This window comes from Misgurnus anguillicaudatus, chromosome 5, assembly GCF_027580225.2.
Source record: "Misgurnus anguillicaudatus chromosome 5, ASM2758022v2, whole genome shotgun sequence".
NCBI classification, from domain to species: Eukaryota; Metazoa; Chordata; class Actinopteri; order Cypriniformes; family Cobitidae; genus Misgurnus; species Misgurnus anguillicaudatus.
This window is the reverse complement of record NC_073341.2, coordinates 34,555,014-34,574,685: the sequence shown is the minus strand read 5'-3', so window position 1 is coordinate 34,574,685 and position 19,672 is coordinate 34,555,014. Positions and strand designations below refer to the sequence as shown.

The 19,672-nt window shown below is 38.5% G+C and overlaps 1 protein-coding gene across 5 annotated transcripts in view; it reads left to right on the top strand.

Annotated features, from left to right (window-relative positions):
* Positions 1 to 19,672, top strand: part of ntng2a (netrin g2a) — a 90,543-nt gene that overhangs the window by 19,469 nt on the left and 51,402 nt on the right. For all 5 annotated transcript variants that reach the window (XM_073868074.1, XM_055167766.2, XM_073868072.1 and 2 more), the window contains exon 3: positions 1,793 to 2,436. In XM_073868074.1, the coding sequence (XP_073724175.1) occupies positions 1,793 to 2,436 (644 nt within the window). The remainder of the gene's footprint in view (positions 1 to 1,792; positions 2,437 to 19,672) is intronic.

The following is a 19,672-nucleotide window of genomic DNA, read 5'->3' as shown; positions in this document are numbered from 1 at the left end:
ACAGAACACACTGCTGGGTAAAAATGTACCCAATGCTGGGTTGTTTTAACCTAACTGCTGGGTTATTATACCATGGTTGCATAGCATTAACCCAATGTTGGGTAATTTTTAACCCAGTATGTGTTCTGTCCAATATTTACCCATTATGGGTCAAAAATAACCCAGCCATTTTTAGAGTGTAGTAATATGTGTTGCTAAGGACTTTATTTGGACAACTTTAAAGCCCCCCTAACCTAAAAAATTCACCTTTTAAACTTTTTCTATCAGAAAATTAGTCACCAGTGTGTGTGCAGAAACTACCTAAACAGGCTGTTGGGGATCCGCTAGCAATGTGATGTCACATTGATTAAGCCCCAACCATAACCGCTCACAGACTCTGCATTATGATCGCATAGTTCAATCTTCTGCCAGAGACACATGTTTTGATGTAGTCCAAAGCACATGTGTAAGCGCTCTACCACCTACTTTGCATACGGGGAGGGGAACAGAAGCTTTTTTTGCATTGAAAGAAACACACACAAAACCAGCACACATTTTCATTGCAGCCACAAATGGCATGTTCCACATCCTATAATGAAAGATATGTGGTGTATTTTGAACAGAAACTTTAGAGACACATTCTGGGGATACCAGAGACCAATTTTTATATTGCTGAAAATACCTAGGTTAGGGGCCCTTTAAAGGCTATTTTATGAATATTTAGATTTTTTGGCACCCCCAGATTCCAGATTTTTAAATAGTTGTATCTCAGCCACATATTGTCCTTTACTAACAAACCATTCATCAATGGAAATCTTATCAGATGATTTCAGATTATGTATAAATCTCAAATTCAGAAAATTGACTCTTATGACACATATGTTTATATGTATACATGATAGATGCTCCATACTTGTTGATCTCTGATTGTCATGTGCGAGAAGCAGAAGCAGGTTTATATGTGATATATGTGTATGTATTTTGTAATAATGATCAGCACATGATGTAACTTACGGCATAGCTACTTACTAAATAAATAAATAAATAAAATGGATGTTAATTATTGTTTTACTTGAATTTATTTTGTTGCTTTATGATAGAGAACATAAGCACATTTTGAAACGTGAGACACAATTTCCAGATAAGCCGTCAATTATACGTCATTGCTTCTTATAATGGCCATTATTCAAACATAGTGAACCGCTAAATGCCTCAGCTGACCAATCAGAGACAAGTACTCCAGAGATTTCATGCAGACTGTTGTTAATCAATAAAGTAAATTATCCTATAGATGAAGTTTCATAACACAAATCAACAATTGTCCTGTCTGGTTTTAGCTGATCTCCCAGTCTGGCATTTCTGGGCTGGGAAACCAGCTAGATCATGGCTCTACAACAGGGGGTCCGCTGTGGTATTACTGGGGCACCTACAAATATTGTTTGAATTAAAAAAATATTTTTTTGGGGGGGGGTTGAAATTAGGCATCCAAAAATGCATTATAGGCTAATAATAGACATGATAAAAACTTGATTTAAAATAAGGGTTCCCCATTGAAATCAATTCAGTAGATTTAAAATGTTATATGGTAAGTATCTGTGTATACAAAAAATAATTTATTTTAATATCTTTGTAATGTGACTGTCATAAAGTATGTAAATCTATAATTTAATTTGATACATGTACTGGGGGCCCTTTTTATCTATTAAGGGGTCCTTGGCCTAAAACAGTTGTAGACCTCTGAGTTAGATTGATTTAAAAAAAAACTTTTTATATCACATTTTATTTATTCTCCTTTTGTCTTCTTCCTCACTAGGAAAACCCATACCTGTGTAGTGATGAATGCGATGCCTCCACCAAAGAACTCGCCCATCCTCCAGAACTGATGCAAGATCGGGAACGAACCGGACTCATCACATACTGGCAGACAGTGACATGGAGTCGGTATCCGGACCCTCTCCTGGCCAACATATCATTATCCTGGAACAAAATCCTCGAGTTAACCGACGACATCCAGATAACCTTCGAATACGGGCGGCCCACAATATTGGTGCTTGATAAGTCACTGAATTATGGGCGAACCTGGCAGCCTTACCAGTATTATGCCGACGACTGTATGGACGCTTTCGGGATGTTGCCGAAAAGGGTGCAGGATTTGACGGCAACTAACGTGACAAGGGTTATGTGTACCGAGCAATACTCTCGTTGGGTCGGTTCTAAGAATGAAAAGAACGTGCGGTTCGAGGTCCGGGAACGCTTTGCCATATTCGCAGGGGCCAAATTACAAAATATGGACAACCTGTACACGCGCATGGAGAGTATGAAAGGCCTACGGGACTTTTTCACCTTTACAAACCTGCGTCTTCGGCTGCTCAGACCAGCGCTCGGAGGAACATACGTGCAGAGAGATAACCTGCTCAAGTACTTCTACGCCATCTCCAATATCGAAATACCAGCAAGGTAATGTAATGTGCACTACACTAAATTATATATATATATATATATATATATATATATATATATATATATATATATATTATAGTGTTATAAAAATATACATTTAACTTAGCAAACTTTTTGTCTCATGAGTATAAGCAGTGTTGGGGAAAGTTACTTTTAAAACTAATGCATTACACTGCAAAAAATTATTTTCAAGAAAAAAAATTCTAAGTATTTTTGTCTTTTTTTCAGTAAAAATATCTAAAAATTCTTAAATTAAGATGCTTTTTCTTGATGAGCAAAAAGACCCAAGAAAATAAGTCTAGTTTTTAGACCAAAAATATCAAATTTAAGTGATAATAATAATTTTTCTTAAACACTAAATTCAATAAAAATTTTAGAAAAATTAGCTTACTCCATTGGCAGATTTTTTTGCTTGTTTTATGCAAATCACTTAAATTTGACATTTTTGGTCTAAAAAATATTTTCTTGGGTCGTTTTGCTCATCAAGATAAAGCATCTTAATTTAAGAATTTTTAGATATTTTTTACTGAAAACAAGACAAAAATACTAAGATTTTTTTTCTTGAAAATCATTTTTTGCAGTGTACAATATTAAGTTACTCCCCAAAAAAGTAACTAATTACATTACTTAGTTACTTTTCATGGAAAGTAATACTTATGTTACTTTTGCGTTACTTTTTCTTACGTGGCTGAGACTTGATCTCTTTCAGGCTTTGCAGAGGTTTTTATGAAGTTCTGCATTCAGAAATTGCATATTTCCGTCGCAAAAAAGTCAAGCTCTGGTCTGCCATCTCTATTTCTGACTCAAACTGTTCCCGCGGAGGCGCGCATAGATTGCATAATTATACGTGACTACGTAACTACGTTTAATTCCGTACATATTTTTTTTCAATCTAATAAATGAAGCTGAAAAGTAACTCACATTACTTTTTAAAAAAAGTAACTTAAATATTAATGTGTGCATTTATAAAGTAATGGGTACTTTACTCGTTACTTCAGAAAAGTAATATTATTACGTAATGCATGTTACTTGTAACGCGTTACCCCCAACACTGACTATAAGTGACAAGTGCTGATTTGACTCAAGCAAGATCTGAATCCACATCATGTCTTTACATTGAAGTTATCTGTTGGCAAACATAGATATTATAAAAATGTCCACCACCGAGGGGATCAATGCATGGCCCAAACCTCCGGTAATGCAATCCCTCAATCAATACTTATTCTGGTATGTCAGAGAGGAAATTGTTTTAACGGCGACAGGGTACAGGACGAGTTAAGTAGACAAATGGACATGCGGAAAGCGGCCTATCAGAGACTGACTGATGTTCCACTGTTTCATAATGAGACTACTGGTGAAGTGGAAATGTTAAACTAATACCCAGCGGAAAATCGTCCTGGGATATTTTATTCATTCCACAATATTGGGAAGCGTTTCAGCAGCATTTGAATAATAAAAATGGCACAGTGTCCCTGATGGCGTGCCCTGTGCGTACTCGTCTAAATGGAGTCCACGGGGTTGCTGATGGTCGGGCAGAGTAATCAGATGAGACCCGGCGACATCCGACCGACCAGTGATGTTTTCTCCGTCACAACCTATTTCCCTCATCATCAGACATAGATAATCATTGCTGATTACTTTAAATAGTCTATAAAAACATGGGCCAAGAATCCTAATAGAGGAAGATGAAGTGTTACTTGTTAAAAGCAATTAAGATACGCTGCTAATTTTCTTATTTACCTCCGTGTTTTGCGCCTTGTTTGGCAGAAATAAGTGATGTGCGCTCTGATAATGATGTTTGCCTTTTCTTTCAAAGCGCCAGAGATACAGTACAAACTCAAATTACTGCAGAAAGCATCTAAAAATAGCCTGACTACACAATGAGAACATATTCCTCTGTTTTTTCTGCCGCTTTGATGGCATTTGGGAAAAATCTTCTTGATCAGTTTCTCTTCAGCTAAAAAAGGAATGTTTAGGAAGCGTGCCACACATGACAGCGAGCATAATGTACAACAATCATTTTCTCATCTGAACCGCTCCGGTTTGCCGCAATCCGACGCGAGGCACAAGACAGTAGAAAGAGTTCACAAACAGGCGTCCCGGAAGATGGAACGCATTTGGAAACAGAAAGGGGTGGGGGTGGTTGGGGGCCTTGTGTACCATCAGGCAAATATCCCAAAGCCACTGCTTGAACCTTAATTAAACCTGGTAGGGGAGGAATTAAATAAATAAATGAATGAAATTCCCAGGAATCGTGTTAATTTATGCAAAGACTTCAGTCGATCAGATGCACTCAGCCTTCTGACGCTCCCTGTTGAATTTTTCCTGCAGCTTCCCACGAAAGCGGTTTTGAAATCCATGGAGCATTTCCAGCAAGCACAAAATGTTCTTAAGCAAATTTCACAACGTCGGAGATTACAAACAGAAAAAAGAACAATAATAAAATGTTTGTACAATAAATGTCTAGGTTGATATTACTGCATATATCACCGAAAAAGATTCTCAAAAATTGGTAGGTTGTATTAAAGTAAAATACTTAGAAAAAGTCATTATTTACTCACATGAGACTTTCATCTTGTGCATTAGACCATGATTTTAGTCTTCATGATTTTAGACCATTCCTTTACATGTCATGTGAGGAGATTTGGGACTAGGGCTGTGAAAATCCAAAATGACCAAGAAATGTACCATCAAATCACATTAAATAACTGTATTACTTAATGAACCGACTAAAATGTACAAGCTCTCCCGGAGGTGTTTGTAGGAGTGAAGCAAAAGCCACTTTTACACAGAGATTCCAGGAAAACACATGGATAATGTGTCCTGGGATTTGTATTGGGATCGTTTGATTTTGGTTTATTCACCCTGCCAGTCATTTTCAGGAATCTGTGTGTGCGTTTACACGCATCCTGTAAAGATCCCATAAAAACGTGACCTCAGGGTTTGATGTAATTGTAATTGTGCACTTGGTGGATTTTTTTGATGCGTCCTAATGGCGCTTTTCTGTTGCATAGTACTCCACGGTTTGGTACTTTTGAGGCCTTTTTCACTGGGTGCAGTACGTAGTGCCTGGGGTGGGCATTCGTGCCGGTTCCGCCCGACACGTCCCGACGTGTTTTCGGGTTCGTTCTCCGGAGGTCGCGTTGGTCGGCCGCGTGCGTCATCGAGGTTTAATATTTCGGGTTTAATTTTAGAAAAGCAACTGCTACATTTCAAGGTACGAATGAAACTACAATGATTGTATGTCTTAAAAGAAATAAATCTTAACTTTCTAATGTATTTTAACAGAAATGTGAGAGCCTCAATGACGTATGCGGTCGAGCAACGCGACTTCCGGAGAACGAACCCGAAAACATGTTCTGGCACAAATGGCCACCCTAGTAGTACCCGATACTATTTTTAGTACCACATCGGTCTGGGTTTCAAGCGACCTGAGCTGATACCAAAAGGTGACGCGAAAACACCGTAGATCAGGGGTGTCCAATACGTCGATTGCGATTAGTTAACTGTGTATCCTCATGCTGCTCCATGCCTCCACAAGTAATTGTGAAACACGTAAATCTTTTTGAGTCGCTGTGCCTTTCTTCTCAAATGTGTTTTTATAAATCTTATGCCTGCCCGCTGCAGCTCAGTCATGTAAACTTCCGAAATTTACCAGGATGCAATCGCATCGCATTCTTGCAGGAGCTGATCCACGCGCCCAGGGTGTGTGCGCGCGCGAGCGAGCGAACGAGGGAGAGAGAGGCAGCGTTGTGCTGATTTATATGCTTCTAATACTATTGTCATTTTCTTTCTAGTTTGTTTCACTAAACCGTATCTCCGCTATTTTAAACAAGATTTTTTTAAACTCCTCAAAAAAATAGAGTAATGGTGACAGCCCTAAATCCAAATTAGAGATATATGCAGTATAGTCCACGCATTTAAAGTGTTTTTAGCATGTAGAACTTGTCGGCTTTATCATTTTAAAAGTAGATCACCACACAAAAAAGTCTGGACACCCCTGCCGTAGATCACTGATTGGTCTGAGAGAATCGTCACTACAAGCGTCATCGGTATAATGTAAAATATTAGCTTTACCTTCATGCTAGCTGTTAGTGTTGACCGACGCCACGGGTGTTTGTACAGAAACTGTCATGTGAGACAGAGGTAGTGATAAACGCGATGTGCAAACATTTATTTGTGGTGGTCAATTTCAATTTTGTGGCGGATTGAGAAATAAATAAATGTTTGGGAATGTACAAACCAAACCATGGGGTACTATGCAATGGAAAAGCGCCATACGTTAACTCTTTCGAGAAGCCACACTCGTTTTTTTTTTCTGATTTGTAATCATATAGTAGCACATCGTACCATTCTATTAAGCTTCATTCCAGTTTGCAGACAATTTTTTGCATGAACGCTGTAAAAGTCCCCGATCAAAGAGTTTATTTATAAGTATGCCATTACGACATGTCGACATCACATGCAAATTACGACACTTCATACGACATTGTTCCCTCCTTCTGTTTACAAATGTCCGTTCCAGTGATCGTGGCTATGTTCCTAGGTCTCCATCTCAGGATCGATACCGGGATCAATCCCCCGACATGTTTGTGTTCACACAGAATGCACTTCTAAGGCATTTTTACAGGATCAACACTCTGTGTGAAGGTGGTTTAATGTCTGATTCATGAGCAAATGATTTATTTCAGTCAGATTTGATCAAAGAATCAGTTGATCCAGTTTCAAAAACTAACATTTAGTTCACAAACGGACTGATACAGCAAGTAACCTGGATATTCTTAAAAAATCATGGCATAAGAGGAAGTAAATAAAGATAGAATTTTCATTTCGGAGGAACTATTACTTTATTATACAGAGAAACTGATAGGCCATTACGAAAGATCAAGGTCGACCAGAAATAAAACGTGTGTGTGTAAGCCTATCAGAACTCGAGGTCTCTGAGATGTCCTTGTGCCCACGTTGGCAAAGAGACAGAAGCTGTGTAAGGAAGGTGAGATGAATGGAGCAACAGAGGTGCCATGAGGAGGACAACAAGATCATGATGTCTTTATCACCCACATGTGGGCAGAAACTCTGTCATGAAAGAAGCAATATGTTGAAGTGGTGTTTATAGAGAATTTTCAAACACAAATACAAACCTACGCTCAGATTGTACCATAGCTGTCTTGAAATAAATGTAAGTGCTTTTGATTTCAAATTAGAGAAATAATTTAGAGTACATACACTACACACTTACTCGTTCCATATTGAATAAAAATTAAACCTATCTGATATACCTGTAGTAGTAGATTTTTTCAAACTAGCCACCTGTTTTTCTTTGAGGGAGGTACATCCTTGGGTGCTTTTAAAACACTGATTTGTTTTCCAAGCACCTAAACATAAAAATCCGAGGTGGAAAGTAACGAATTACAATTACTTACGTTACTCTAATTGAGTAGTTTTTTAGTGTACTTTTACTTTTTTGAGTAGTTTTTAAAATCTGTACTTTTACTAAACTTAAAGTAATAGTCTACTCATTTTCAATATTAAAATATGTTATTACCTTAACTAAGAATTGTTGATACATCCCTCTATCATCTGTGTGCGTGCACGTAAGCGCTGGAGCTCGCTGCGACGCTTCGATAGCATTTAGCTTAGCCCCATTCATTCAATGGTACCATTTAGAGATAAAGTACTTCGACTCGCCTGAAAAGTCCGCTCCCCTTCTCACTCTCATAATGGGAGAGGGAGGGTGTTACTGCGCCGAGTCGAAGTACTCCCAAAAGTGCTATTACGCCATAAAATATAGTTCCTCTTTTAAATCCGCTTAGAAAAGCGCTACGTTTTATTTTGTACCACCAAACTTGCTCGTATAACTACTCGTCTTAAATAGGAAAAACGTTGATGTGTTTGGTCACTTCTAACTTTATCTCTGATTGGTACCATTGAATGAATGGGGCTAAGCTAAATGCTATCGAAGCGTCGCAGCGCGCTCCAGCGCTTACGTGCACGCACACAGATGATAGAGGGATGTATCAACAATTCTTAGTTAAGGTAGGCTATTAACATATTTTAATATTGCAAATGAGTAGACTATTCCTTTAAGTATGTTTTGTTTAAAGTATTGTACTTCGCTACATTTTAAATCATATCTGTATGGGGTAAAAAAATGCAAGGTGATAAAGGCGCGCCACAGATGACTGATTGATATGCGGGGGAACGCGCTAAACTCACACGAACCATGCAGACACGTAGGTTTCTGAAGATCGTTTTTAAAGCTTAAAGTAGCCGGTGCCTGCTGTCGGCATTTTGGCCGCGCGTCACAGCACATCACTCGCGGATATCGAAAAATGGGTAAAAAGGCGGGATGTGGGTGAAACTGAGGTGACTGGTTGCTGAAACCACGCCCGCCTAGCACGACTCAGCAGTGGCTGTCCAACCGTCACTCATTTGGCCACGCCCTTAATTATGCAGAATTTCAAGGCTTAATATCATTTAAACGGATGAGTTACAAAAAAATTCACACCCCTTACAGTTGTCATGAAGGGCAAAATTAGCTATATAGACCAAAAACAAATTTTGTATCAGGCTGTAAACATATTATTTTCTACTGTAAAGTTGGCCATTTTAACATGGAGGTCTACGGAGATTGACTCCCTTTTGGAGCCTGCCTCTAGTGGCCAGTCGATGAATTGCAGTTTAAATCACTTCCGTATTGTCTTCATCAATGATATTGGAAGGTTGCCCCTCTGTGCTTCCGTGTCTTGCCCCCGCCCCTCTTGTTTCCTCGTTAATTATTAATTATTGGTTAACTCCCCTCACCTGGCCCCAGTGTGTTCTGTCCATTGCTGAATCGTTTTGCTTGACAATTCTGTCATAGTTGAGTCAAAGTCAAGTATAGTCTCTTCATAGTGTGTTTGTCACATCATAGTCTCGTCTGCTATTTTTATCAGTTTATGTTATGTTGTTTTCCCCCACAAGGACTTTTGTTTTTCCTAGTTTATATAAACCTTTGAGTTCACCATTTACCTGCACTTTGGTCCCGTTCCTTGTCCGTCATTACATACTACAGTATGTATAATACAATATACATATCATATACTGCAGGAACAGTAAAAGTAGTATGGTTGTCCAAAATTTGGGTTATTGGTTAATATTTAGTAGCATGGGCTTAGAGGTCTGATGGGTAAAGCAGCAGACAACGTTGATCATGGACAGACAGATCCACTATAGGTCTGTGTGTGTGATGCAAGCAAAACCATTTATTCACCCTGACCCTTGTTCACCTCCTCCATCGGTCCCATTAGGAAAATGTCAGTCTGTCACAGTGGTGTCCACCAGAAGAAGTAAAATCTTTGGGCATCAGGTAGATAGATGTAATGGCATCTCTTGATTCTTCATTGCATTTTTTTTTTGTACCTGGTGAATGTAGGGTGTGAGACTATAGGAGAAGGCGAGAGACATTGGCAGATCTTGTCGGTGTCGAACTTCAGGACAGTTCAGATGAGATCATTCATTAGCTGTCAGACCGTCTCATTCATTTCGGCTCATGGGGGCGAAATGTGCTGTGAGAAAACAAAAACGCTGTAAATCACACATATAGTAAATAACATTCTGACTTTGATAAATTTCTGTGCTGGTTTATGCTGGTTTGGGTATCGCTGGTATTTTTTGCATTACAAATATCCAAACATCCATAAAACAAACACAGCATAAAAAAAGTAAATACTGTATACAAAGCACAACGTTTCCTGTGCCTACAAGCTTTCACGGTGATCAGAACCCATAAATCATATAGGAAGTCACTGAGCATGTTATCAGCATAGGTTTATATGATATGAAACTTTGTCAGCATGTCTGAATATTGACAGATGCCCAGTTGCTTGGCGTCAACAGTGCCAAGTGAGGTGAAAGACCTGATACGCGGTTAAGTAGCTTCACTAGAAAGACCATACTGGTCAGCTAGACCAGCACCAGTCTGGTTTAAAAAATTTTTTTTTTAATTTATCTATAGTTGTAGTGTCTTTAAGGGTCTCAGGGGCAGTCATGTCAGTAGGCTTGGGGGCAACAGAGCTGTGTCAACAGATCAATGAAGCCCCCCTTTCATCATATAAGCTGAAGAGCTAAGCAGGATTTTTCTTGGTCAGAGCCTTGAGCTCGTTCATGTACCGCATTTGAAGTGAACCTGTTTGTACTGTAGTGCTGCATTTTTAGCACAGAGATGGTTTCATCTTACATTCTCTTTATTCCATCTTGTCTAGTGTGCATTTCTTACCAATCGAAAAAAGTATTAATTTTTAAAAATACAGGTTTTAAAGTGTTCTTTATAGCGATTGAAAGAATATTTTAAAGGAAAACACCACTGTTTTTCAATATTTTACTATGCTCCTACCTCAACTTAGACTAATTAATACATACCTATCTTTTTTCGATGTGTGCATTGAATCTTTGCACAGCGCCTCGTGAATGTGTTAGGATTTAGCCTAGCCCCATTCATTCCTTAGGATCCAAACAGGAATGAATTTAGAAGCCACCAAACACTTCAATGTTTTCCCTATTTAAAGGCTTTGTATGTAGTGTTTCTACTTAAACTAATCCCTTTTCAGTTGCCTGTGTGTGAAGGGGTTGTAATTTCACATTAAAATGATCCACTTTGCGGATTTTGCTATGACCTCGGAAAAAAAATTATGTGAAAGTGCCGGGTTGGATTTGCCGCGAAATCCAGTGATGTCACTTGCATGCGCGCTCCCGAGCCTCACGCCTCGTCTACTGACTTTGCACTCAACAGCGACGACCTGCTCCCAGCAAAACACAGACTCCAACACAAACACCACATGTTGTTAAGAAAAAAATTATCTGCTGAAGCTCGTAAGGCCAAACGTGAATCGGATCAACTTCGGACAAAAACACGGATTAACATTGGCAGGTCATTTGAACTATGGAGAAACCTCCGCTTTGTTTTGGGTATAAAACGGATCTGGAGTTGGCTTTCATCCTATTGGACAGGTAACCTAACATTACTACAAAGCATGTAAAATATATTTCGATTTTGTTCTTAATTTTTTTAGATGTTGTTTCCGTTTGCTAGCCTTTGCTTTAGCGTGTGTTCGCCCAGCCGTCGTCGATCGATGACCGATTTTTGAAAGTCTTTAAACTCGTGCAGTCTGACATTGATGGAAACTGAGATTATAAAGTGTGACATGAACTTAAAAGGCACACTGCGGAACATTTTGGCCACTAGGGGGCGCTAGACATGTATTTTTCACGCCTAGCGCCCCTAGAGGCCACAAGCGCCGCAGCACTGTCACAAAGGAAAAGAACTGCCCAACCTTAAAACTAAACTAAAAACTAAACCTTTAAAATGCTAAACGATCAACATTTTGAGGCATCAGGTGAAAACACAGTCATGTTACAACTTTCTGATGAGGAACTCGTGGCAGAAGCCATTTCTCAATCTGAAGGTTGCAGCCTCCGGTGTCGTATTTCTAAGCTGCATACGTCATCAACACTGTCTTATTTCAGAATATTAACAATTATAAAGTTGACTATTATACTTAGTTAATCGTAAATTGTTGCAGTATGCTTATGACATGCGAATGTAATGCTCAGTTTACCTTGATAAACCAGGCTTGATGACATATTCAGCCTCCATATTTGACCTCCGGAGGCTGCATCCTTCCAATTTAGAAACGACCAGAAGTATTTCCTTGCCTTTTCGAAACAAATATTGTTGCATTATCCCTCGCTCCCTCACAACCAGGATTTTCCGCAATGGCGCTCGTTTTTCCTCTCTTTTGTGTGAAAGTTGTCGCTCCAAATCCAAGTAAACCGATGTGTTTAGGTCTGCCGCTTTGTAATACGTCACGTGAGTGACAGCAGAACGCAGCAAATGAGGAGGAGAGAAGATAGAAATGCTCGGATCTGATTGGTGAATGAATAGGGTTTGGTTTTACACTGTGTGAGTTTGAGCAAGTTTGACTGCTATAGCATCCTGGATTGTAATGTAAATACCATAGAGTGACAGTAAAAGAAAGGTAAATACGTGAACACATGAATGCAGCATCTGAATACAGGGAACTATATGCAAGATAATCGGCATCATTTATAAAGAAAATCGCATTTATGTATGAATCAAGATCGTGAGTTTAAATAAAAAACTGCCTTAAAGGGTATTCGAACCCGGGTCGCCTGTTTCATAGGTCCGTGACACTAACACAGTGCCACAGAATCACATAATAGAAGTTGCTCTCTACACTCCTTAAGTACCCTCCAGCAAAATTCACATAAAAAAAAATTGTGTTGAGGAAGTGACGTATGCCGTAAAGCAGTCTAATTTTTTAGTTTTTTTGTGCTCTGGTTACTACCAGAAACCCTAAGTTTTAAAGTACGAGTAAAAGTGATACAGACCCCGTCAGGCTACATGGTGTCGCTTTAACTACGATATTGATCGCACAGTGTGGCAAGCAACAATCGTAAAGCACTATTTAAAATCGCACCGGTGATTTAAAGCACAAAAGAGTCCATCCATCCTTCACAAAGTAACTGCACTCTCGTGTCATTCCTTACCGGAAGCTAGTTATTTTAGTTTGTAAAGTGTAAAATGCTGATATTTTTCTAACAAAATCGCATTGATTGAAGGCCTTTATTTACCTCTGAGAGCCATGTGGATTGCTTCTGTGAAGGATGTATGCACTTTTTTAGGCTTCAAATCAAAAGCCATGCACTTCTTGTTTTTTTCCGCAGCGTCTGAAGTTGACCTGTAATTCATGATTTTTCTCCCGCCAAACCACGCGCGTGCATCTTTGTTTATGATAAGATCATAGGAGCTTTGCTGCAATCAGACGAGGTGGATTCAAGCCAAAATGAGATGAATTATTCTTAACTCAATTCGGCTAACTAAAATATTGTACTTTCTTAAGTTTCAAAACATTTTACAGGCAAATTGCAACCTGCAGTATCTATCTCTTCCATTCGGATATCATTGATTTATTTGACCACAATTTCCACCACACTGCGTCGCGTGGGCACATGTGTGATCTGCAGTTTTTGCTTTTGTCTGCAGTTGCTTTGGTGTGATGTAATACTCGCCCTAGATTCAGCTGGAGATTATGCCAACGATACACTGGTACAGTGTGAAGCAGAACGGAGAGTGTATTATAAATGCTCAGGTCTAAGCAGAGCTGCTCTTACTGTGTTCCCAAAGGAGCTCCTTGAGATTGCTTCTAAAAAGCCGAACACCATCAGTGCTGACCATCAAAGGCGAGTCCTTGGCCCGGGATCATCTTCTGCTTAGGTTACATTAGTGGAGCGGCCAGGGCGCAAACTCAGCCTGTCTCTCTCCGCTCGCTCGACGCTGTAACATATGCGAAGATATATTATTAAACACGCACAAAAAATGCTTTGGGTTATTGGCAACGACGAGGAAATTCAGATGGCGCTGTCTTCAAAGCCCCTGCGGTATCTCAGCGTTTGTCAGCCGCACATGCATTTATTTAGGAAGTCATAGACATACGTTTCTTTTTGAAACATCAGATGAAACGGTATTAGCAGTTTATATTTCTGCGATACAGATCTGCATTTGTGGACACCAGCAGTGGCGGCTGGTGACTGCTCATCCAAGGGGCACTAATTCAAAATAGGTGTTCGGAGTGTTTTGAACTTGATACTGTGTATCGTGTAAATAACTGTTAATGTTACTTACATGTATGGACACCTATTCAGCCTGCTGTTCTGTGCTATTGCTTAGTTGAATAACGTGCCTTTCAAGATTAAATGTCTGTTCTTTGGCTTGGATTTAGTGAAATCATTTTCGAAATAAACGCGACGTATAGTCCAGTGCGACTTTTATATGTTTTTTCCTCTTCAAAACGCATTTGTGACTGATGCAACTTATACTCCCGAGCGACTTATTGTCCGGAAAATACTGTAGGTTAATTGAGGTCTCTTTAAGACTGGATAAGCATGGACCTGGTTTCTGCCTCTAAGGAAGCATTTACGCCGGCATATATTTTCATTTCTTTTCAATGGAAGCATGACGCTTTTCCAGCAGCTGCCAAGAGTTGAAAAATATTTAACTTTGGGTGAAAAGCTCAGCTCGTCAATGTCACTCTCACTCGGCCGTCCAATCACTGTGGAGGAGGGGCGCCTCTCTACTTGCAACCTACTTTTGAGTGCACTTAAACTCGTGCGCACACACAGATGGAGGCGCTTCGGGAAGGAGATGCAGCATAAACAGTCGGTACATAAAGTGAAAATTACGTTGCTTTTCAATGCTCTATTTGCCAAATGTATTTTAATCAACTACAGTGTGAGACACAGTAGCACAACTCTCCAAGATCTTTGAAGGGCATAGGGATCATCACGTCTGACTGGAGTTGGATCGGACACATTCAACCGCATGTGCATCTGTGCGTACAGAAAACTACTCACTTTAGCGCCTTTTTATGGTTAAATTGTTTAAAATCACTTGAATGTATATCATTTGCAAGCCTTTAAAACACATGCAAATGATAAACTTTCCCTAATAAAATTTGCTTATTAATCCGTGAATCGCATGCGAGCCGAACCGTGAGTCGTGATCCATACGAATCACGGATCAACTGCCATCCATTACTTGCCTAATGAGCACGCCTATTGCTATAAATAGCGAAAAATTCAATGCTCAATATAGAGACGGAAGTCCCGCCTTCCAGTTAAAAGAACCGTAAAGACTGACGAATCTCTGGGGGAGGCACAGTAGCTAAAACAAGCTAAAGAAATTTGTTTTTAGTGCAATTTGAGCTAAAGAAACAAAACTTATGGTACATTTGAGGTCAGGTTTAATTGTTGGTAAGAAATATGTTGTTTAATTGTGATTTAAGCACACAATTTTAAAGATATCCGTCTTTACTTATTCAAGTAAACTGAAGTCTCTGCCCGGAGGCAGAGTGATGCGACTTTCCTAAAGGGACTTTTTATGTAAAAGATGACATAATTTTACAGAAGTATATTTGGATATGGTTTTACATTACTTGTCAATATTAGAGGTTGAAGTCAAATTGAAATCTGATAAAAGTGCACTGTGACTTTATTGACTCGTGAAAAGAAAATACAATATGTTGATGCATTTAGCATCAAAGCTACAGAAGAAAGCTTTGAGATAAATTTGATGTTTTAAGATTTTTACCCAACCTACAGATATCTTCATCTGATTTAAAAGACACCTTCAAAGCAAGCGCGCAGACATATTGAGTGTGAGAATTAAATGATGCCAAACCCAGAGTCAAAGAACCAGAGGAACCAGCCTACACATCCTCATGATAGTTTGCGGCCACGCGCTTGTCTGTTTACATGTGCATTGATCCTGCTTACCCGTGAATCCATCGGAGTCTGTTTTCTCTGTGCTCAAAAGTGGGTATTATATGACTAATGATGCACTCTCTCGGCTGCGTGTATGATTAAATTAACCCGTGCCTTTTACCCTAAGCCCAGCCATCACTTTATATGATGGATGAAAATCGGAAACTCCTAAGAAGCTCCCCCACCCTACAAGACTCAGATTGTGTTTAACACAATTAACAATTTACAAAGGCTGAATAAAACTACACGGTTAGATCTGTGCGCCTCCAAATCCCCAAAGCCTTTAAAGCTACTGTACTGCTGATGAACCAAATCTTTATTGTTATTTTCTTAGCTCAGAAAACTCACGTTAATGCAACGTGCCACGGTTGAAATTGATGAATATTAATGAATGATGTTTATTTTATTACAATGCCTAAAGCAGTGGTTCTCAAACTTTTTCTGCATGCGGCCCCGCTTGTGTATGGTGCATTCCTTCGCGCCCCCCCCCCCCCCCAAAGAAAATTTATGACAATAAACTGTTCTAAAATTTAACATTTTAATTAAACAAAACATATTAAATTATACAAAGTAGTGCTTGTTGGTTAGTAGCCTTATTTTTAAGGTTTAATTACACAGAATTCATGATAAATTAATGTATTTTATAAAATGTCATAAAACTGGGGGCCCCCTGGCACCATCTCGCGGACCCCCTGGGGGCCCCGGACCACAGTTTGAGAACCACTGGCCTAAAGAAAAAAAATGTATTTGACTTTTTTGAGCTTGACCCACATGGTTTAGGGATGCATGATGATTAATCACAACTAATCATTTGCAGAATAAAAGTTTACATGTGTGTGCACTTTGTATAATAATTCTGTATAAACACACACACACACTGCAAAAAATGACTTTCCTCTTTAGTATTTTTGTCTTGTTTTCACTAAAAATATCTTTAAAAAATTTTAATTAATATGTTTTTTCTTGTTAAGTCTAGTTTTTAGACAAAATGTATCAAATTTAAGTGAATTTGTGGATAAAACAAGAAAAAAAATCTGCCAATGAGGTAAGCAAATTTTTCTTGCATTTTTTCTTAAATTAAGTTTTTAAGAAAAAAGTTAAAAGTTTTTTATCTTACCCCATTGGCAGATTTTTTTGCTTGTTTAATACAGAAATTCACTTAAATTTGATATTTTGTCTTAAAATTAGACTTATTTTCTTAGGATAATTGCTCATCTTGACCTGAGAATCTTTAGATATAAAAGAAGACAAAAATACTAACTAAGAAAGTAATTTTTTGCAGTGCATGCATGTATAATTTTAAGATTTTTTTTAAAATATTCATATTTATATACTGTATAATCTAAATTAAATATATTGGAAACATTAATCTCTTATGCAGGGTTTACACCAGACGCGGTAGACGCGGCAAGCGCGAGTAATTTACATGTTAAGTCAATGCAAAGATGCAATTAGGCATCCTGCGGCGCGGTACGCGCGGCTTTCATGCGCGAATGAACTCAAATGTTAAAGCGTACAACTACGTGCGAATAGCGTGTTTTTGCCGCCTCTAATGCGTCTGGTAGGAAATCACCATAAGGTCATTGTGTTTTTTTTTTAAATTTAGATAATAAAATAATCAAAAATGTGATAAAAATATGCTCTTCATTCAATTAACAAACAGCATACAGATTTTGGATTGAAACGAGTGTGAGCAAATAATGATTTTTCATTTTTGGGTGAACTAAAACTAAACTTCTGCAAAACAAAATGTTAAAACGTATTGTAATGCATTAATGTTTCTCTTGAATTACATCACACTACTCTGCATTATAATTTCCTTTTTAAATTATTCCATACATCTTGTCAGGCTTTAATCGCACATCCCATCCCCTAAATGAAAGTGTGTCGACGACAGTCTGTCTAAAAGAAACAAAGCTTATAATGTAACCTCATTATGACAGGAGATAAAATGACATCTTTAAATGACAGATTGTTGTGTGTCTGCTTGTTAAGAGAACATAAGGACCGACTTATAGCTTTGTCACTTCACAGGCCTGTTTTTTTCGGCCGAGGTTCAGGTTTTGATTACATCAGTTAGTGCACCTGGCAATCCCATTAAGCTTAATTATTGTGTACATACAGAAGTACAGCAACAGTTTAGAAAAGTTATCAGAAAAACAGGATAGAAAATCATTCTCTGCCGATTCATTCACAGGGGGATCTGTGAAATTCGTTAGGTCTTTAAAAGTGAACACGTGGGTACAAATGCAGTATCTCCGCTACCCAGATCCACACCCTAGGGGTGCAGAATAAACGGGGTTTCCCATGAAGACAAACAGAATTTTTCATCAGAACACCATCACATATAAAAATTTCATCCAGCTGCTGTCCTGTATGATGACTGGATCTGCAGCAAAAATTGTTGTTTAGTCGACTAGTCCTCACATTTGTGAATAAAACACATGTTCTATAAATTCTCATATAATATCCTAAACGCTGAATTATCTGAAGACGACTAATGATTCTGAGTCATGTGAGAATCCTAAAATCCACAGATGAAATGCTTTATTTTTTGGATTCAATTGAAACATTTAATAAGTTAATTTGGTTGGAATGATTGATATATTTAATGCGAAGTGAATTGTTGTGGACTCCTTAGTCATGTTCAGTTATAATTCGTACAGTAATATCACAAGTCCTGTCTCCTAAACCTTTTGGGGCAGTTTCCCAGACAGGGATTAGACTAGTCCTAGACTAAAATAAATGTAAGAGTTTCCAAACTAAAAACAACTTGCACTGACATATCTTAATGGAAAACACCACTGTTTTCAATATTTTACTATGTTTTTTCCTCAACTTAGACAAATTAATACATACCTATCTTTATTCAATGCACGCACTTTTCATCTTTGTACAGCGCCTAATGAATGTGTTAGCATTTAGCCTAGCCCCATTCATTACTATGGCTCCAAACAGGGATACATTTAGAAGCCACCAAACACTTCCATGTTTAGTTACAAACACTTCTTAGTTACACGAGTTAGTATGGCAGCACAAAATAAAACTTTTGTTTGGAGCCATAGGAATGAATGGGGCTAGGCTAAATGCTAACACATTCAAGAAGCGCTGTACAAAGATTCAAAGTGCACGCATTGAAAAAGATAGGTATGTATTATTTCATCTAAGTTGAGGTAAGAACATAGGAAAATATTGAAAGATGGTGGTGTTTTCCTTTGGGATGCGTCGGTGCCCTTTGTTTGTCCTCAAAATGCACGCCAGTAATGTTTTTAGTAAGGCATGTTTGTTAAAACTAGTTATATTTCATAATTAAACTAGTCCTGGCTTAAGCTCATCCCTGTCAGGGAAACCACCCCATAGATTCACAACTGTAAGCTTATAGTAATTATTTATAATTTCAGCATTCAGGTTGGATTTTGTGAGAATGTAAGTTGTAAGGGACATTCCACTTTTTTGCAGCAGGCGTAGTGATTTTACGCACTGCCCGAAAATAGTCCCCTTGGTTACTTTCAATGGCAGGGGACTATTTTCGGGAAGTGCGTAATATCACTAGGCCTGCTGCAGCCATGTTACATCAGCAAAGTCCTTGATTATTACGCCAGAATAAAAGTATAGTTCCTAACCATGTCTGCCTAGAAAATCGCAAATTTTCTGTCGGTCTAAGTACACGATGTAACTATAATAGAGTCAAGTTTTAAATAGGAAAAATACTGAAACTCTCTGCTTACTTTTTAGCGCGATGCCAATGGTCCAATCAGACTCAATGGATTGTGCCAAACTATGCCAAAAGTGCTAGTGCCAGACCCGGAGATAAGCTGAGTGGATTCCAAAATGGTAAGAATCAAATGTTTAGGGGAGCTGGAGCATATTTTCAAAAAAAGTGGAGTGTCCCTTTAAAGTACGTAAAGTAACT